General features: G+C 46.9%; 1 protein-coding gene across 2 annotated transcripts in view; it reads left to right on the top strand.

The window, feature by feature from the left end:
• PIK3CD (phosphatidylinositol-4,5-bisphosphate 3-kinase catalytic subunit delta) overlaps positions 1–21,239 on the top strand; it is a 45,723-nt gene that overhangs the window by 21,486 nt on the left and 2,998 nt on the right. For both annotated transcript variants that reach the window (XM_081955501.1, XM_081955500.1), the window contains exons 9-21: positions 1,741–1,837; positions 2,857–2,987; positions 4,647–4,706; positions 7,303–7,470; positions 8,537–8,658; positions 10,255–10,398; positions 11,771–11,870; positions 13,059–13,237; positions 15,078–15,187; positions 16,638–16,716; positions 17,390–17,557; positions 18,517–18,640; positions 19,870–20,015. In XM_081955501.1, coding sequence (XP_081811627.1) covers positions 1,741–1,837; positions 2,857–2,987; positions 4,647–4,706; positions 7,303–7,470; positions 8,537–8,658; positions 10,255–10,398; positions 11,771–11,870; positions 13,059–13,237; positions 15,078–15,187; positions 16,638–16,716; positions 17,390–17,557; positions 18,517–18,640; positions 19,870–20,015 — 1,628 coding nt within the window. The remainder of the gene's footprint in view (positions 1–1,740; positions 1,838–2,856; positions 2,988–4,646; positions 4,707–7,302; positions 7,471–8,536; positions 8,659–10,254; positions 10,399–11,770; positions 11,871–13,058; positions 13,238–15,077; positions 15,188–16,637; positions 16,717–17,389; positions 17,558–18,516; positions 18,641–19,869; positions 20,016–21,239) is intronic.

Here is a 21,239-nt window from a genome sequence, read left to right as displayed (position 1 = left end):
GGACGCTGGCAGCAAACCGTACCAACCATTAGCACCAGTCACTGGCATTAGCAATGTTCAGTTGGTTGAGTTTCATGTTTAATGAATAAAGTATATAATAATAATAATAAATAACACATAAAGAAATTGCAGCTTCCTGCAATAACACCAGCGGAACTGCAAAAAATTGCGCTACTAGGCACATCATATATTTTAAGAAGATACTTGGTTAATACCTCGCAACCCGTATCAACCATTAGCACCAGTCAATGGTATTTGTGGCACTACTTTAAATGTTCACTGGACTGAGTTTCATGCTTAATGAATAAAAGAAATAATAATAATAATAACAACTACAACAACTTGGTCGATATCTAGGATGCTGGCAGCAACCTGGATCAACCATCAGTGCCGGTCCATAATATTTCTGATACGCTTTTAAATGTTCCGTTGACTTGAATTTCATGTTTAACGAATATAATCATCTTTACCCTGCAGCAATATCTGTAACACCATCAAACATCCCGATTTGCCTATCCCAGGTCCTTGGCAAGGACTCAAAAATTGCGCTGGCTGACTGTGTGGATGAATAATAATAATAATAATATTAATAAAGAAGGAAAAAGGAAGTGAAGGCACTTTTGTTAGCTTCTTGGCCAGCCTCTCCTGGAAAGGAACAGCATGGAAGCATCCCAAAAAAAACCAGCCCTTTGTCGCTGGAACCCGTGTCTTTTTTTTTTGCACTGCAAAAGGTTTGGGTTTTTTTTTTAAATTAAAAAAATCCCTGTTGAACCGGATTAACGGCTGTCTCTCAAGCAGGATACCACAAGCAGGAGGCAGGCAGTGGAGCGAAAAGGCAGACAAAAATGGGGTTTGGCTTTGAAAAAAATGAACGTGTGTGTGTGTTTTTTTAAAAGGTCTGCTTTGGCTTCTCTTTAAGGCATCCCTTGGCAGTCCCGTTATCAGGTTAACAGAGTTGGAAGGGACCTTAGAGGTCATCTAGTCCAACACCCCCCCCCCCGCTCAAGCAGGAGACCCTACACCATTTCTGACAAATGGCAGTCCAATCTCAAAAGTCTCGCTTGCACGATTTCCGAAGGCAGCTTCTGTTCCATGGGTTGATTGTTTTCGCGGTCAGGAAGTTTCTCCTTTAATTCCAGGCTGCTTCTTTCCTTGATTAGTTTCCATCCCTTGTTTCTTGGCCTGCCTTCAGGTGCTTTGGAGGCAGCTCCTCAAATATTGGAAGACTGCTATCGTGTCACCACTAGTCCTTTTTTGTTTGTCTAGACTAGCCAGGCCCAGTTCCTGCAACCGTTCATCGTATGTTTTAGCCTCCAGTCCCCTCATCATCTTCGTTGCTCTTCTCTGCACTCTTTCTAGAGTCTCAACATCTTTTTTATAGTGTGGTGAGCAAAACTGGATGCAGTACTCTAGGTGTGGCCTTACTAAGGCTTTATAGAGTGGTATTAGTACCTCCCTTGATCTTGATTGTATCCTTCTCTTAATCCAGTTTAGGATTGCATTGGCTTTTTTGACTGTCACTGCCCACTGTTGAATCATATTTAGCTGGTTGTCCACTAAGACTCCAAGATCCATCTCCCAGTCACTGCTATGAAGCCTGGTTTCACCCAGTTTATACGGGTCCTTTTAGTTTTCCTTACCTAAAGTGTAGGTCTTGACTCTACGTTGAATTTCATTTTGCTTTTTCATTTTCATCACTACGTATCCCATCATCCCCGTCTCCTTTCCTCCCTTCTCTAGGACTGCCCGCTCGCTTGGGTGAACGTGATGCTCTTTGACTACCAAGACCAGCTGAAAGCCGGAGAATGTGTCCTACCCATGTGGTCGGCTTTCCCAGGTGGGATAAATTCTTCCTGCTCCTCTTTTTTCCAGGGACAACAGGAAGGGCTTCCTCTTGGATGAGTCTGCGCCTTTAATTTATAATTAGCTCGATGGATTGCAGATAAGTGCAATGGACTCCTCGCCATCCCGACTGCACGAATAACATTGCCTTGTTACCTGCTCTTTGCAACAAATTGTAATTTTGCAAGCAAGAAATTGGTCCTGTTGTGGCCCACCAGGGGCGAGGGGAGCTGGCAGCAGATTCGGACAGTAAGGAGGTTGGGGAGGAAGATGGGCCAGTCTTGGAGTCTGGGGAAGGCTCTGATGAGGGCTCTGTGTCGGAAGCAGAGAGGGGGCCAGGGCCGTATGCCAGTTATCAGCTGCCTTCGGAGTCGGAGATCAGTGGGGCAGAGGAACAGCTGGAGCCTGTTCCCGATGTGCGCATGCACAGAGCTGCCAGGAGAAGGGAACAGCTAAGGAACAAGAGCCAATTCGGGAGTAAAGCCACAGGCGGATGGTGAATGGCCCCTCCCACAGGGAATAAAAGAGGAGCGAAAGGGGAGTGGAGTTTGCAGGAGGCCGTTAGTTCAATTCATTAGAGTGAAGATCTGTTCCTGACTTCTGGCCGAGTAATTGCTGCTACAGCTTGGTGTTTGGAAGATATTGGCCTGGCAGCTCTCCAAGCCCGCTAAAAGGTCTGTCGTTGTGAACTCTCAGGAAAGACAGTTGGCCGGGACTTTGCTGGAGAGGAATTCCCTTTAACTTAAATTATCGGGACGAGGAGTCTGCTTCGTAATCTTAGGAAGCCTAGGTCAGAACAGGTTCTATCCCCCCCCCCCCCCCCAGGCATTTAAAGGGTGAACAAGTTATCGGATATAGGAGCCCGGTTTACGCATGGCGCGGTGGGATAATGTCCCAGTGATCGTGGTTTGTTCCAGCAGACAGGGTTACGGCTCCCCGTAAAAAAAACCTAGCCAAGCGAGGCTCTGCATTGGACTGGAGCCGTTTGGCAGCTTGCGCCCTTTTGCCTTCCAGATGAGAAAGGGGAATTGTTAAACCCGACGGGCACCATCCAGACCAATCCCAACACAGAGAGCGCGGCCACGCTTTTCATCCGCTTTCCCGGCATTTCGTTGTACCCGATCTACTACCCTTCCATGAGACAGGTGAGACCCTGTGTGGGTGGGTGGCTGGCTGTGTTCCCTGATGCTTGTCTTTTGTTCTGGGTTACCGTATTTTTCGGACTATAAGATGCACCGGAATATAAGACGCACCAAGATTTTGAGGAGGTAATTTTTTTAAAAAAAGAAGTTTTTGCACTCTGCAGGCCTCCCAAACCCTCTGCACGCTGTGCTTTTTTTTGTGAAAAACGGGGCATGCAGAGAGTTTGAGAGGCCTGCAAAGTGCTCCTGGAGGGGGGGGGACAAAAACGAGCAAAAAACGGGCCATTTTTTTGCGAAAATGGGCCCATCTTTTTTACCAAAAAAGGCATGCATAGCCTTTAGGAGGCTTGTAGAGTGCTTCTGGGGGGCTGCAAAAACCAGCCCATTTTTCACTCATTTTTTGCCCTCCACAACCCCCGGGAGCACTTTGAGGCCTCCCAAACCCTCTGCAGGTTCATTTTTGTGAAGGGGCGGGGTTTCGGGAGGCCAAAAATGATGTATTCAGTATATAAGATGCACCCGGATTTTCACCCTCTTTTTTTTGGGGGGGGGGGGGAAGTTGCGTCTTATACTCTGAAAAATACGGTAACTGGACAAATAGGCCCCTGGGACCTTCGCTGGGACGATTTGCCCGCTTCTCTTGGTGTTCGTGGCTTGAGGTTGTCCCCAAAAGCAGACAAGGAGGGGAACTGTGAACCAGATCTGGATCTTTTGGTTCCCAAACTAACAAGATCCCGGGGGTTTCTGTGTGCTGCACTTTCTTCCCCAAAAGGGATCCACAACATTCAATCTGCCCAAGCGTCGTGTTTTTGCATCTGAAATTCAATGCATTCATTTCAACAGTGGACAACCTGTTGTGGATTCTTCTTTGCCTCCAACCTCTTTCTTCCAAAACACAAACATGTGAAGCTTTGTAGAAAATATCAGCCGAAAGGAGGCGGATTTCTTGGGGAATTTTAGTCCAGGAGCGACCGATTCCATGTGGCCTTTCCTTGCCGAATCCCACAGAAGGGACTAGTAGTGTTGTCGTCGAAGAACTATTGCTGGTTTTTCAAAGAAATTTGCCATCAGCTATAACATGGGGAAAGGATGGCTCAGGGGCTAAGGCGCTGAGCTTGTCGATCAGAAAGGTCGGGAGTCCGGCGGTTCGAATCCCTAGCGCCGTGTAACGGAGTGAGCTCCCGTGACTTGTCCCAGCTTCTGCCAACCTAGCAGTTCGAAAGCACGTAAAAAATGCAAGTAGAAAAATAGGAACCACCTTTGGTGAGAAGGGAACGGCGCTCCGTGCGTCTTAGGCGTTGAGTCATACCGGCCACATGACCACGGAGACGTCTTCGGACAGCGCTGGCTCTTCGGCTTTGAAACGGAGATGAGCACCGCCCCCTAGGGTCGGGAACGGCTAGCACATATGTGCGAGGGGGACCTTTACTTTTTATAACATTGGGATTCAATTGGGAACCAATTTTGTTGTATTTATTTTGTACAAGGACAATAAAGGCTATACTATTTAGCAAGGAAAATGCCAACTGGGAATGTCCCCCAAATGAAGAGAAAACAAAGACCAGCTGATAACGGAAGCTATTTTCTCTTGAAGTCCATCTTTCTTGGAGGGCGAACATTGTTCAAATACCACTTTTGTGTTTGTGTGTTTTATTGTTTCAGATCTTAGAAAAAGGCCAGAGTGGCCAGGCTGTCTGCGGTACGGGAGAGGATCCAGACGAGGTCAGCACGAAACAAACGCTCTGGTTTTTTTTTTAATGTCTAGCGGATATTTTGAGCTGTATCCAGGGTGCCAGGCAGAAATTTCACTTAAAACGGGAATTGGGGATTCAAGGAGGACAGCGTTAATCCTCGACGTACAGCCATTCGCTTAGTGACTGCTTAGATTACAAACACATCGGAAAAAGCGGTTTACAACCGATCCTTAGGGACCATTGCAACATCTGAAGAGCCAAGGTGGCGCAGCGGTTAGAGTGTAGTACTGCAGGCTGCTTCTGCTGACCGCTGGCTGCAATTTTGCAGTTCGCATCTCACCAGGCTCAAGGTTGACTCAACCTTTCGTCCTTCCGAGATGGGTAAAATGAATCCATCCTTCCTCCCTCCCTCCCTCCCTTCCCAGTGGTTGGAATGCAGTATTGCAGGCTAATTCTGCCCGTTAAGAGTTCGATCCTGACTGACTGGCTCAAGGTTGACTCAGCCTTCTGTCCTTCCGAGATGGGTAAAATGAATCCATCCTCTCTCCCTCCCTCCCTTCCCAGTGGTTGGAATGCAGTATTGCAGGCTAATTCTGCCCGTCAGGAGTTCGATCCTGACTGACTGGCTCAAGGTTGACTCAGCCTTCTGTCCTTCCGAGATGAGTAAAATGAATCCATCCTCTCTCCCTCCCTCCCTTCCCAGTGGTTGGAATGCAGTATTGCAGGCTAATTCTGCCCGTCAGGAGTTCGATCCTGACTGACTGGCTCAAGGTTGACTCAGCCTTCTGTCCTTCCGAGATGGGTAAAATGAATCCATCCTCTCTCCCTCCCTCCCTTCCCAGTGGTTGGAATGCAGTATTGCAGGCTAATTCTGCCCGTCAGGAGTTCGATCCTGACTGACTGGCTCAAGGTTGACTCAGCCTTCTGTCCTTCCGAGATGGGTAAAATGAATCCATCCTCTCTCCCTCCCTCCCTTCCCAGTGGTTGGAATGCAGTATTGCAGGCTAATTCTGCCCGTCAGGAGTTCGATCCTGACTGACTGGCTCAAGGTTGACTCTGTTGCCTTCTGTCCTTCCGAAGTCAGTAAAACGGGGAGCCAGATTGTTGGGGGGAAAGAGGCTGACTCTGTACACCGCTTAGAGAGAGCTGTAAAGCACTGCAAAGCGGTATATACGTCTAAGTGTTATTGCTATCTCTACAGTCACGTGATAAGAATTGGGCGCTTGGGTGTACTTGCAATGTTTGTACATATCCCAGAGTCATGGGAACACTCAGGGGAGACCCACCCAGCCGGCTTCCAATATGGAAACTCAATCTGGGAAGCTGGAATTCGCTTTACGACGAAGTGATTTGCCTAACAACGGTGATTTGCCTAGCCGCCGTGGCAAAATAAAACGGTTGTAAAAATCAGTCCCCACTCCGTTCTTAACAATTGCCATGCTTAGCATTGAAAATTCTTATCCCAAGTTGGGATTGTAAGTTAAAAACAGAATAACAGAGCCGGAAGGGACCTTGGAGGTCATCTAGTCCGACCCCCTGCTCGATCAGGAGACCCTATTCCGTTTCACACAAATGATGGATAATAATAATAATAACAGAGTTGAAAGGCACTTTGGAGGTCATCTAGTCCGACCCCCTGCTCGATCAGGAGACCCTATTCCGTTTCAAACAAATGATGGATAATAATAATAACAGAGTTGAAAGGGACCTTGGAGGTCATCTAGTCCGACCCCCTGCTCGATCAGGAGACCCTATTCCATTTCAGACAAATGATGGATAATAATGATAATAGAGTTGAAAGGGACCTTGGAGGTCATCTAGTCTGACCCTCTGCTCTCAAGCAGGAGACCGTTTTCCATTTCAGACAAATGATGGATAATAACAACAGAATAACAGAATGGAAAGGGACCTTGGAGGTCTTCTAGTCTGACCCCCTGCTTGCGCAGGAGACCCTATAGCACTTCAGACAAATGATGGATAATAATAACAGAATGGAAAGGGACCTTGGAGATCTTCTAGTCCAACCCCCTGCTCAAGCAGGAGACCTTCAAAAGACACAACCGTGCCCTCTTAAAAGCAGGGACCGAATCTTAAATATTTCAACCTTCCAAGGCCACTGTTCAAAGGTGTTTTTAAACTCCTTATTTAAATCCAGCAATGCAGGAAAGTAAAGCAATTAATTTTTTTTTTAAAAAAGTTGTAAGAATATGCTTGCTGGCTAGGGAATTCTGGGAGTTGAAGTCCACCTGTCTTCAAGCGGCTAAGGTTTACCATAGAAAAGATCTTTCCTACTCAACAACGTCTGGGCTTAATTTTATATTCTTTTCGTGAGACATTTCTGTATTTCCTTTTCCTCTCTTCAACTAAACTAAACAACTAAACCTCTCTGCTTTTCTTGCGCAGGGGACGATGGGCTTCCCCTTTTGGCCCCCTTTTTTTTAATCCCTGAAGAATCCCCCCCTACTTTCCCCCCATAAGCCTGCAAAAAAAAAACCACAGACAGCTTTTCTAAGCCCCCCACCCTTCAAAAAGTCTTTCTTATACATTTAACTTCCTCCTTTTCTAGTGGGGTAAATTGTTAGCTTTCTGTCTTGCTCTTGACCGCCACCTTGTGGTCTGTCTAGAAACAGCAGCTGAAGGAGATACTGGAGCGTAGATCTTGCATCGAACTATATGAGCACGAGAAAGATTTGGTGTGGAAAATGAGATACCAGATTCGGGATCAGTATCCAGGCGCATTGGCTAAACTGCTTATGGTAACCAAGTGGAATAAACACGAGGATGTGGCTCAGGTGAGAATTTTAATTAAGATCCACCGGGGACAAAATATTTAGCCGGGGATGACAAGCAATTAATTTTAGAAACTTGTCTATAAAACTGCCCCAAATTCAGAGGTGATATTCTACCAGTTCTGACTGGTTTGGCCGAACTGGTAATGGAAATTTAAATCAATTTTTAACTTTTAACTTCGTTCTCCTTTTTGCTCTCTATTTTTATTCTTTTTTTAAAAAAATACTCTGCTTTTAAATCAATTTTTAACTTTTAAACTTAAAGTTTTAATTTTACTACTTGAGAGGTTAATCTTTTACTCCAGTTTTTTACTCCAGCTAGTAAAGCATTTGGTGAATGAGAGGAAAGTTTTCTCTACTAAGCAAACGAGAATTCTATTTTACGCATTTATGTATTAAATTATATTGTATCTTATCCTAAACTATTGTATTTCATCCTACTCCTATTATAAATTAAGGGATGCGGTGGCTCTGGAGCTAAGATGCTGAGCTTGTCGATCAGAAAGGTTGGCAGTTCGGCGGTTCGAATCCCTAGCGCCATGTCACGGAGTGAGCTCCTGTGACTTGTCCCAGTTTCTGCCAATCTAGCAGTTCGAAAGCATGTAAAAAATGCAAGTAGAAAAATAGGAACCACCTTTGGTGGGAAGGTAACAGCGCTCCGTGTGCCTTCGGCGTTGAGTCATGCTGGCCACATGACCACGGAGACGTTTTCGGGCAGCGCTGGCTCTTCGGCTTTGAAACAGAGATGAGCAGCGTCCCCTAGAGTCAGGAACGACTAGCACACATGTGCAATGGGAACCTTTACTGTTACTATTTTAAATTGTTTGTATAGGGTTTTATTGGTGATATGTGGTTGAACCTTGTGCTTTGATATGGCCTACAGGCTAATCAATAAAGCTATAATTGTATAGGCCAAGCTGTTAAATCAAGCCTCCTTATTTAGGGGCAGTGTACCAGGGCAGCGTTACCTTCAGTGCTTTTCTGACAGAAAGGGGGGGGGGTGAACGGCGTCCAAGATATGACAAGAGGCTTGGCCTCATCCAGATCTGATCCTGCGCTTTTCTTGCAGATGATATTTTTGCTGCAATCATGGCCAGAGCTTCCCGTCCTCAATGCCTTGGAGCTTTTAGATTTCAATTTCCCGGATCCCAACGTGAGCTGCTTCACCGTCAACTCCCTGAAAAAGCTGACGTGAGTTAAAAATCCCTCTCTCAAAGAAGGGGGGGAGGAAAGAGGGATGGGGTGGGGAAGAGAGAGAGAGAAAGGAAAAGAGGAGGCAGTTTTGGAAAGGAAAGGCTGCAGTTGTGCCCGAATACAATTTCGGGTTTTACTTTAAAAAGGGGGACACACTTCAACCCGGGGCGGCGTTTCTAAACCGCGGCGATTTTAAGATGGGTGGGTTTCAACTCCCGGAATTCTCCAGCCAGCCGTGAATTCTGGGAGTTGGGTAGACTTTCAACTCTCAGGTTAAAAATGGCCAAGATTGAAAAATATCGATCCGAGGTATGGTTTGCGCCTTGATATCTTTTGGGCGTTGAGAAAATCATGGCAAAAAGGGCGTGACAAAACACAGAGGGAGATGGAATTGACCGTGCGAATGAGGGGGGGGGGGAAAGGGGGCTCAGGGTTGCTGAACTCCCCCCTCCCCTGAATGTGGGACTCCCCAGGTGGATTGGACTACAAGTCTCATCATCCCTGTCTCCTGGATCAGAGGTGGTTTGCTCCCGCTTCAGCTCAGTTCGGCCGAACTGATGGTGGAATTCAGGCCTGGGTGGCAGAACCGGCAGCGACCCAGGCTGGCCACGCCCCCGAACCGTTCCCTTGCCGCCGCTGGACCGCTGTCAGCTTTGTTTTTTAGTGACTGCACGTGTATGCACCTGTGTTGAGCATGGGTTGTGAATCAGTAGTAAAAATAAGAAGCAACCCACCCCTGCCCAGGATGGGAGTCAAATCAATCCTCCAACGAGAGATATCTATTTGTTTTAAAGATCTGACAGCTCCGTCCCCTCAACGGGCCAAAATGGGTTTGTTGAAACCTGGATCGCGGTTAGTATAAACCTGGAAACCCAGAAAATAGGATAATTCCCTCGGGATTAAACGTGTTGTCTGAATGGCTATGCAGGTTCTGACATAGGCTTCCCCAAAAAGCAGGAGGCAGAGTCCTGGTCTCGACAAAACCCCTTTTATTAAACGAAGGTGAATTCCTTTCATTCAAGGCCTGGCAAACAGTCTTTCTAAGGAGTATTTATGACCACCAACCTTATCTATCTTGGAAAGCTGCCATGTCAATATTTGTCAAATGAGGTGCTGTGCAAGGAAAGGCAGGGCACAGAGTCTCGGAGATTCACGGACAGATCTTCACACTCCTGAAATGAATCGAACGACTGAACGAACGGTTTCCTGCAAAAGCCCACTCCCCTTTCGCTCCTCTTTTATTTCCTATTGGAGGGGGCAGTCTCCGTCCACCTGTGACTTTACTCCCAAGTCGACCCTGATTTCTGAGCTGTTCTTTTCTTCTGGCAGCTCTGCGCATGTGCGCACTGGGAACAGGCTCCAGCTGTTCCTCTGCCCCACTGCTGTCTAGCTCCGTAGGCACCTGATCACTGCCAGACTGCCTCAGCCCCGTCTCTGCCTCCGACGCAGAGCCCTCGTCCGAGCCTTCCCCAGACTCCAGGACTGGCCCGTGCTCCTCCCCAACCTCCTCACTGTCCGACCCTACTGCCAGCTCAGGCCACAACAATGCAACCGAGGGGGGTATCGATTAACCCTCTGCTCTTCCTTCCTCAGGGATGCCGAATTGTTCCAGTATCTCCTACAGCTGGTTCAAGTTTTGAAATACCAGTCATACTTAGACTGTGAATTAACCAGGTTCCTTTTGAGCAGGGCCTTATCCAACCGGAAGATCGGCCATTTCCTTTTCTGGCATCTCAGGTGAGAAAAGAGGTTTTTGGGAGAAACAAGGCGGGTTTACGATCCGTTCACTGGGATTGGACATTTTGAGGAAATGATGACAGACACATACACACATACCCCCATCCATCCATTGAGGGTAGAACAAGAAACAATGGGTGGAAACTAATCAAGGAGAGAAGCAACTTAGAACTGAGGAGAAATTTCCTGACAGTTAGAACAATTCATCCGTGGAACAGAAGTTGCCTCCAGAAGTTGTGAATGCCCCAACACTGGAAGTCTTTAAGAAGATGTTGGATAGCCATCTGTCTGAAACGGTATAGGGTTTCCTGCCTAGGCAGGGGGGTTGAACTAGAAGACCTCCAAGGTCCCTTCCAACTCTACTATTGTATTGTATTGTATTGTATCCCCAGCCCTTTGCTTACATTCACTTCTCAGCAGTTGAGATTTGCAGATAGGCTGCCCTGGAACATGGAGGCTTAGTTAACTGAAAACCCCGAGGCGGTGTTGTTTCTCTGTGTCATATAATATATATGACACAATTTTGTATTTATTTATTTTGTCATTTATTTAGTAGTGTAGATTGGAGATGGTGACTCTTTGAGAGCTGTATGCAATGAAATTTCATTTTAGTATATGCCGATTAGACTTAGAATAACTTTGTCACTTATATCGCAATAGCACTTAAGACTTATATACCGCTTTACAGCCGCTCTCTAAGCGGTTTATAGAGTCAGCCTATCGCCCCCCCAACAATTTGGGTCCTCATTTTACCCACCACGGAAGGATGGAAAGCTGAGTTGACCTTGAGCCAGCCAGGATCGAATTCCTGGCAGTGGGCAGAGTTAGGCTGCAATACTGCATTCTAACCACTGAGAGGGAGGGAGGGAAGGAAGGAAAACAGCAATAGCACTTAGAATTATATACCACTTCACAGCCCTCTCTCAGTGGTTTACAGAGTCAGCCTTTTGCCCCCAATAATCTGGGTCCTCATTTGACCCACCTCGGAAGGATGGAAGGCTGAGTCAACCTTGAGCCTGGTGAGGTTTGAACTGCCAAATTGCAGGCAGCCGGCAGGCAGCAGAAATAGCCTGCAGTACTGCCCTCTAATCCCTGGGCCACCAAGGCTCATATGTATGTTAATTTATCAAGTCCCCGGGGAAATCAGGAGATTTGGGCAGTTCAAATTAGTATAAAAATGTATTGCAAGTTTAAGCTCTCTACAAGAATCTGAACTACCAACAGTCAAGGGAAATGAGCGGGAGATAAGAAGAAACTCAATGAGCCACAGCTCTCCAGGCAATATATTGTAACTCCCCCATGATTAAACTTCTGTCTTTTTTTTTTTCTTGCTCGGGTTCCATGTCTCCTTCGACGTTTTAACCGTGGTTAGATCGGAAATGCACTTCCCTTCGCTTGCCTTAAGGTTTGGCCTGATTCTCGAGGCCTATTGCCGGGGAAATGCTCACCATATCAAAGCTCTGATGAAGCAGGTAAGGAGGCTCCCTTGGGAAGTGAGATTGGTCTAGGGCGGGTGTCAGCAACCTGTGGCTCTGGAGCCGCATGTGGCTCTTTCATCCCTCTGCTGCGGCTCCCCGTCGCTCAAAATATGCGTCACAACCGCCAATGGGTGATACCTGCCGGCATACAATTTATTCAGTTTTTCAGTCCTGGAGTCTGGGAAAGGCTCTGATGAGGGCTCTGTGTCAGAGGCAGAGAGGGGGCCAGAGCCGTATGCCAGTTATCAGCTACCTTCAGAGTCAGACATCAGTGAGGCAGAAGAACAGCTGGAGCCTGTTGCCAGTGTGCGCATGCGCAGAGTTGCCAGACGAAGGGAACAGCTAAAGAACAGGGGTCAACTTGGGAGAAAGGCCAGAAGTGGACGATGAATGGCCCCTCCCAGAGGGAATAAAAGAGGAGCGAAAGGGGAGTGGAGTTTGCAGGAGACCATTAGTTTGCTTCATTGGTTCGTGACTCTCCGAGGCTCCTTGCCACGTTTTGCAGATACCGGCCTGGCAGCTCTCCAAGTCGGATAAGGCCTGTGACTGTAAATCCTCCCTCGAAAGATTTTGCTGGATGTGAATGAGCAGAATTCAGTCAATTAATAAAAGGGTTTTTTTGTTGGGGCAAGGAGTTTTCTTCATGCTCTTGGGAGGCCTAGGTCAGAACAATCAGCAAAGACAAAAAAAGACTAAACAACATAAGTCCATATGCCAACTCAACTGGCATGTGAGAACTTCCGAGAACTTGTGCGTCTGATCACAATTGGCCAAAGAAGTATTCTGTTATTATTTCCAACCTCAAGATATACAATCAGTGTCTTAGCGAGGATGCCCTTGTGGGATCCATTTGATCTAATTTTCTGTCCTCTCTCCGGATTCATCTCAACGGGCACTTGAGAACTTCTGCCCCATGGACAAATTCCTTGTTTATCTAATCACATTTGTCCAATGAAGTATTCTGCTATTATTTCCAACCTCTAGAGCAGTGTTTCTCAACCTTGGAGACTTTAAGTCCTATGGACTTCAACTCCCAGAATTCCTCAGCCAGCAAGGCTGAGGAACTCTGGGAGTTGAAGTCCACAAGTCTCAAAGTTGCCAAGCTTGGAGACCCCTGCTCTAGAGGATTGTCTTAGTAAGCACCATGTGGGATCTAACTTTCTGTCTGTCTCCAAATTCAAGAGCGAAGCTCTCAACAAATTGAAGGCCCTGAATGACCTGATCAAGGTCAGCGCTCAGAAAAACACCAAGCCTCAAACCAAGGAATTCATGCACACTTGTATGCGCCAAGAAACCTACCTAGAGGCCCTCTCCAATCTCCAGTCTCCTCTGGATCCGCGAATCTTCCTGGCAAAAGTCAGGTAAGGGGGGGGGGCTGAAGAAAGTGGCGTTGTGGGGAAGGGGAAATGATTTCAGGATGGGACTGAAAATTAATAGGGTCGTGTCAGGAGTTCCAGATAGCATCCAAAAGTAAATCATAGTCCGAGGCGAAGAATTCCTCAAAGTTCCAATTTATTAAAAGAGCCACATTGGCCCATCTGGGAAAACCCGAATCTGAAAGCTTCCCGGTTTTCCCCACCCAGTTGAAAGTTCAAGATCCTGCCCCAAAACCCGCAAGCCCATCACATGATCCAATCATTCACTTCCACCAAGACAGATTCCTCCCATCCAGATCCTGCCAGGTGCAGAGAGACAAAGGATGACCTTGGCTTTCTGAGAAGAATGTCATTATGGCTACTTATCACCCAACTCCACATAATCCCCACCTACCAGTTTCCCATGATAGAAAGTGTGGCAGGCCTGAAGTCCAAAAAGCAAAGATGGCTTGCAGGCATGACACGCGATTCAGGGCAGCCGCTAAAAAGGATGGGCATAGTAGCACTGAGATGAAGTTGGGGTGAATGAGGAAAGAGGGAGAAATAGCCGCAACTTGTCATTCATTCATTCAAATTCAGAGAACTACCACCTCATAACTGGCTGTTTTAACTCAGTGTTTCTCAACTTTGGCAATTTTAAGAGCGGGGGACTTCAACTCCCAGGATTCCCCAGTGTTATGGCCCACCAGCAGCCGACAGAGCTGGCAGCAGGCAGTGAGGAGGTTGGGGAGGGACATAGGCCAGTCCTGGGGGCTGAGGAAAGCTCAGACGAGGGCTCTGCATCGGAGGCAGAGAGGGAGCTAGACAGCAGTGAGGCAGAGGAACAGCTGGAGCCTGTTCCCAGTGTGCGCATGCACAGAGCTGCCAGACAAGACAAGAACAACTAAGAAAGCAGGGTCGACTTGGGAGTAAAGCCACACCTTGGGGGTGATTGACCCCTCCCATAGGAAACAAAAGAGGAGCGAATTGGGGAGGGGGCTTTCGCAGGAAACAATTTGTTCCTTCGGTCATTTCAAGAGTGGAAAGTTCTGTTTGTGACTATAAGAGACTCTGTGCAAAGTTTTGTCTTGCCATGCGTTTGGAAACTATCGGAGCTGCTCTGGCAGCTCACCAAGCGAGATAAGGTTCGTGTGGATAAACATTCCTCTGAAAGACTGTTTGCTAAAGCCTCGCGGACTGTGAATGGAAGGAATTAGGACTATTACTGACCTCCGCTCCTTCCGTGTCAAGCTCAAGACCCACCAAATAGCTGGCCTGGCTCGACCATAACTTAGTAACTCTCCTGATGGGTTTTTTAATTTGGTAATTTTATTAGGGGATTTTAAACTGTATTTTTAACTGTCTTTCACTTAAGTCCATCCTCCTCCATGCACATATGTATATGTCTCTGTTTTTTGTATATATGTTTGTCTTATGTGTATTTTTATCTGTTTGATTGTACGCCGCCCCGAGTCCTTCGGGAGAGGGTTGCGGCTAATCAAATAAAATTATTATTATTATTATTATTATGTAAATAAAAGGAGTTTTGCCGGGGACCCAGAGTCTGCTTCTTGCTTTTTAAGGAAGCCTGGGTCGCCAATGAAGTATTCTGTTATTCCTGCCAACCCCGCTGGGAAATTCTGGGAATTTAAGTCCACACACCCCTGAAAATTGCCAAGGTAGACAAATGCTGATTTTACTTAAAAGTTAGTGTGTGTATGTGTGTGTTTAGGTCAGTTCTTCGGTTTAAGGAGCGGTAAGGATTTTTTTTTTCTCCCTTTCAACAAGGGACTTGAGTTGTGTGTCACACCCACCCACCCACCCTTTTGTGTGCGCCTCTTTTCAGCATAGAGCTTTGCACCGTCATGGATTCCAAGATGAAGCCGCTGTGGATTATGTTTAGCAACGGTGAGGCAGGAGGTAACGGCACCGGCCTGATATTCAAAAACGGAGATGGTAAGAGAGAGAGAGAGAGAGCAACAAACCCAGTTTTGGGTTAGCAAGATACTGTGTACAAGGGGTCAGGCTAGATGTCCTCACACACCGTTTCCTTCCCCTGGGATGAGTTCACTTACTCCTTCCACTGCGAGGCAGATTTAAGAGGAAGCCTCCCCCTCAGGATTGGCTTCCAGTGTTTTTCTTAAGTTGAAGGGGAGGTGAACCCATCACAGGTACAGTATAGGTGGTACCTTGCTCAATAGCAGTAACTGTGAGAGGGATCTTGGAGTCCTAGTGGACAACCATTTAAATCTGAGCCAGCCGTGGGCAGTAGCTGCTAAAAAAGCCAACCCAGTTCTAGGCTGCATCAACAGAGGGATAGAATCAAGATCACGTGAAGGGTTAATACCACTTTATAATGCCTTGGTAAGCCACACTTGGAATACTGCATTCAGTTTTGGTCGCCACGATGTAGCTGTAGAAAGAGTGCAGAGAAGAGCAACAAAGAGGATGAGGGGACATCGGAGATCTGCTATTGCTTCTTCTGCCTTTAGCTAAAAGCAAACAAGACTTATGATCCAGAGGCTTAATTCGCACCATAAAAAAGAGTTTGAGACTCTAGAAAGAGTGCAGAAAAGAGCAACCAGGATGATTAGGGGATTGGAGGCTAAAACATATGAAGAACGGTTGCAGGAACTGGGTATGTTTAGCTTAAGAGAAAGAAGGACTAGGGGAGACATGATAGCAGTGTTCCAATATCTCAGAGGTTGCCACAAAGAAGAGGGAGTCAAACTATTCTCCAAGGCACCTGAGGGTAGAACAAGAAGTAATGGGTGGAAACTAATCAAGGAGAGAAGCAACCTAGAACAGAGGAGAAATTTCCTGACAGTGAGAAGTATTAATCAGTGGCACAACTTGCCTCCAGAAGTTGTGAATGCTCCAACACTGGAAGTTTTTAAGAAGATGTTGGACATCATTTGTCTGAAGTGGTGTAGGGTTTTCTGCCTAAGCAAGGGGTTGGCCTAGAAGATCTCCAAGGTCCCTTCCAACTCAGTTATTCTATTCTATTCTACTCTACTCTATTCTATTCTTCCATAAAGACTTCGGCTCCAAGGAGACACACAATATTAAAAATATGAGTGAGCTGATGGAGCTGCAGAGGATTTTAAGCAATGCTAAAAAAATCCTGCATCCAGGGGGAGCTTAGTGCTCTCTGAGCTTGCTTTCCTGCAGACATTTCATTACCAGACTAGCTAACATTATCAGATGCATCTCCGCGTTCGTGGCAGGGTTTTGCATCCTTCTGCCTAGCCAAAAGCGCCCCCTTGTGGTCCAGCTGAAAAATTCAGGGCGATGATATTTGGACATGGATCTCCTCCTTGTGATTTCTGGTTGGAGAAAGTTGAGGGTTGTAGGAAAGACGAGAGAGAGACACGAAGGGCCAAACCAACCTTTCTCCATTTGGCAGATCTCCGCCAGGATATGTTAACGCTACAAATGATCCAACTCATGGATATCTTATGGAAGCAAGAAGGTCTCGACTTGAGGTGAGTGGATGTGAAGGGTAAACTGTCCCAAAGAATTTAATACTTTGCTTTCTGCAGCTGTAATACAAACCTTGGAGGGTGCCGATGAAGTCCCTTCTCCATCCTGTTTCTTCTACAGCAGGGGTGTCAAACATGAGGCCCACGGGGTGCTTAGATCTGGTCACCCTGGAAACAGCAAAGGACTGGCCCACGGAGCCTCTGCCAGTGAAAATGGAGCTCGAAAGAGCCGCGTACGTCCCTCCCAGACTCCGCAGTTCATCAGCTGTTTTCGCTGGGAGAGGGCTGCAGGAGGCTGTCACAGCCTAAAATGGAACTCGGAAGCCCATTTTTGCTGGCAAAGCGCTTGGGCCACCACAGGCACCCCCGACACGAGTGACATCAAGCTGGCCATGCCCACCCGGAGATCAAACACAACCCTGATGTGGCCCTCAATGAAATAGAGTTTGACACTCTTACAGTCTTTATCTTCCGTTAACTCCCACCGATTGTGACGAAGTGTTCCCTTTCCTGCGATTCGCTTTTCATCTGATCCTTCTTCCAAAGCTTGCTTGCTTGGGTTATGATCTCAACTTTGGGCTTGGTGGAGGTGCCGGTACCCTCTCCGACATCTCACATTTCACCCCCACCAGGGTAGGTTCTGATGATTTCTCTCTCTCTCTTTCTTCCTCTCAAGGATGACCCCTTACGGCTGCCTTTCCACAGGAGACAAAATGGGGCTGATCGAAGTGGTGATGAATTCGGACACCATCGCCAACATTCAACTCAACAAGAGCAACATGGCGGCCACTGCCGCTTTCAACAAGGATGCCCTCTTGAATTGGCTGAAATCCAAAAATCCCGGGTATGTTCTATGGGAAGCCCCCCCCCCCCACAGGCCTTTTAGATTGGCTGGGACTACAACTCCCAGAAATCTGCGCTAGCACAGCCGATGTGTCAGTGACTCAGATCTTGAATGAAGAGGCTCAGAATAAAAGGTGCTCCTAACAGGGACGCGGTGGCTCAGGGGCTAAGACGCTGAGCTTGTCAATCAGAAAGGTCGGCGGTTCGAATCCCTAGCGCCGCGTAACGGAGGGAGCTCCCGGTACTTGTCCCAGCTTCCGCCCAACCGAGCAGTTGGAAAGCACATAAAAAATGCAGGTAGGAAAATAGGAACCACTTTTGGGGGGAAGGTAACAGCGTTCCGTGCGCCTTCGGCATTGAGTCGTGCCGGTCACATGACCACGGAGACGTCTTCGGGCAGCGCTGGCTCTTCGGCTTTGAAACGGAGATGAGCACCGCCCCCTAGAGTCGGGAAAGACTAGCACATATGTGCAAGGAGAACTTTTACGTTTACCTCTAAAAGCCTAAACAAAATCAGGTTTGAGAAGACTATGAAGATGAGATGGAATGTATGAAGGTTTACTCAGACATGGGTCCTGCCCATTGTCTACTCAACTCATTTAGCTGGAAGGAGCAGAGGGTTACATGTGAAATGTGGAACATGGAATACAAGCATGTTAATGACCGGCGGGTCTCAAACACCTAGTTCTTCAATAACTCTTAAGTAGATCTTCTCATGATGCTTTTGAGGCCCTCAGATACTTAACTGGATGAATTATCTTTCTTAAGAATCGTAAGAATTGAGGACAGCAGAACTTAAAATGAATTTAAGGGAGGAAGAGAACATCTTTTGGGGGATAAGAATTCGATCTTGGGGCATTTTTTGGGCTGTTTGCTGCTTGGAAAGGGGTGACTTTTTATGCCACCTTCAAGAGGCAAGTTGACTTTTCCTTCAACAGCCTGTTCTCCTCTCTTGCGCAGCGATGCTCTGGAGCAGGCCATTGAGGAATTCACGCTTTCATGCGCCGGATATTGCGTAGCTACGTATGTGTTGGGGATTGGAGACCGTCACAGCGACAACATCATGGTGCGAGAGAATGGCCAGGTACGTTGGGATCATGATAGCAATCGCACTTAAGGCTTATATGCCACTTAATAGGGCTTTACAACCCTCTCTAAACTCAGCAGTTTACAGAGTCGGCATATTGCCCCCAACAATTTGGGTCCTCGTTTTACCCACCTCGGAAGGATGGGAGGCTGAATCAACCTTGAGCCAGTTGGTCAGGATCGAACTGCTAGCAGTGGGCAGTCAGCCTGCAATACTGCATACTAACCACTGGGAGGGAGGGAGAGAGGGACGAAGGAAGGAAGGAATAGTACCTAAGACGTATATACCGCTTCACAGTGCTTTTACAGCCCTCTCTAAGTGGTTGACAGACTCAGCCTCTTGCCCCCAACAATTTGGGTCCTCATTTTACCCACCTTGGAAGGACGGAAGGTTGAGTCAACCTTGAGCCTGGTGGGATTCGAACTGCCAAATTGCAGTCAGCCAGCAGTCAGTAGAAATAGCCTGCAGTACTGCCCTCTAACCACTGCGCCACCGCAGCTCATACCTGACTTTCCTTGTTAATTCCCATTTTATTCTATAGGAACCTAGGGTAGATTAGTGGATACAGCGATAGCACTTAAGACTTATATACCACTTCACATATTATTTTGTAACCTAAAAATTCCTAACGAGTTGGCTAACATTGTCCAAGTTAGGGTTATGCATTTCATTCATATTGTGATGCCGGGCATTGTAAATTGCTTGATTCTAAATATTACATAGAGTTTTGATTCTGTCAAGAGTTTGTTGCATAAATTCAAATCCAGAAAGCACACGCAGATAACCGATTCAGCTGGATTCATTCACTTCTTGATACACATAAGAACAGATGAATAAATGTATAATACCGACAGGTGGTTCTACCAAGTAAACACGAGGCAGGAGAGTTACAGGAGAGAAACACAAGCAGTTAGTTTCATTTCAGCAGACAAGCCCAGATAGACTGCTAGTTTACTTCTCAGAGCAGCAGACTGCTCAAGTTTCTGTTTCAATTCTCTGCACAGGCTCAGATCTGTTGAAGCTCCCATTGGCTGACTTTAGTTGCTATGCCTATTCATTAGCTGACCATGTTCCTATGTCTCTCCCAGTCATGAATATTTTAACAGATTCGGAATTCTTTCATACACATGTTGCTCCTTTTTTGTTTGAAACAAAAGCACTGCTGGATTTGCAATGTGAGAATTGTAAAACGTTTTCCTTCCTTCCCTTCAAACGTCTATCTGCAGTTGTTCCATATTGATTTCGGCCACTTCCTGGGGAACTTCAAGACCAAATTTGGAATCAATCGCGAGCGAGTGCCTTTCATTCTAACTTACGATTTTGTCCACGTGATTCAGCAGGGGAAAACCAGCAACAGTGAGAAGTTTGAAAGGTAAGCGTGGGACGGAGGCTTGTCGTTCGGTTTCAACCAAGGTCCCTCTCCTCTGCAGAGGAGAAATGCTCGTGGTTGGTCATATAGGGAGACTCAGTGTCAAAGAGTGAAACATCGACAGCTTCAACTTGCCCTTAAGAATAAGTGGGCGGAGGTGTCGGTTACGAATCGGTTAGTTTGGAGAAACGAAACTTCTACAGTTCCACTGAAGCTTGTGAGAATCTGGAAACCTTTCAAGGACGTCTTAACAGGCGCGAAGAAGAAGGCAGATAGTTCCCATAACAAACTTGTTTACATGGTCTACAAGGAAGCCTGGGGGCGCGGGTTGGCTGGGAAAATCATTGTTTTAATACGTTGAACTGATGCCTGAGAATTTCAGAGTTAGTTTTACCTCGCTATTATCATGCAGTATATTCAATAAATGGTAAGCTTATCAGAAATTAAATGATCCATGACTTTTATTTGGATACTCGAGCTGGATGTTGACAGAGTAGGCAGGTACTCAAATATAGTTCAGTTCAATTCAACTTACAGTTGGCAATTGATCTCCCAAATCCGGGACTGAGTAGTAACCCCAGGGGTGAAATTCAATTTTTTTTACTACTAGTTCTGTGGGCGTGGCTTGGTGGGCATGGCAGGGGAAAGATACAGAAAATCCCCATTCCCTCCCCACTCCAGAGGAAGGAAGGATGCTGTAAAATCCCCATTCCCTCCCCACTCCAGGGAAAGGTTACTGCAAAATCCCCATTCCCTCCCCACTCCAGAGGAAGGAAGGATACTGTAAAATCTCCATTCCCTCCCCACTCCAGGGGAAGGATACTGCAAAATCCCCATTCCCTCCCCACTCCTGGGGGAAGGATACTGCAAAATCTCCATTCCTACCCCACTCCAGGGGAAGGATACTGCAAAATCTCCATTCCATCCCCACTCCAGGAGAAGGATACTGCAAAATCCCCATTCCCTCCCCACTCCGGGGGAAGGATACTGCAAAATCCCCATTCCCTCCCCACTCCAGGGGAAGGATATTGCAAAATCCCCATTCCCTCCCCACTCCAGGAGAAGGATACTGCAAAATCCCCATTCCCTCCCCACTCCGGGGGAAGGATACTGTAAAATCCCCATTCCCTCCCCACTCCAGGAGAAGGATATTGCAAAATCCCCATTCCCTCCCCACTCCAGGAGAAGGATACTGCAAAATCCCCATTCCCTCCCCACTCCGGGGGA

This window comes from Natrix helvetica (assembly GCF_964273705.1).
Source record: "Natrix helvetica genome assembly, chromosome: 5".
NCBI lineage: Eukaryota > Metazoa > Chordata > Lepidosauria > Squamata > Natricidae > Natrix > Natrix helvetica.
The sequence above is the reverse complement of the archived record's forward strand: the minus strand, read 5'-3'. Positions and strand labels throughout refer to the sequence as shown.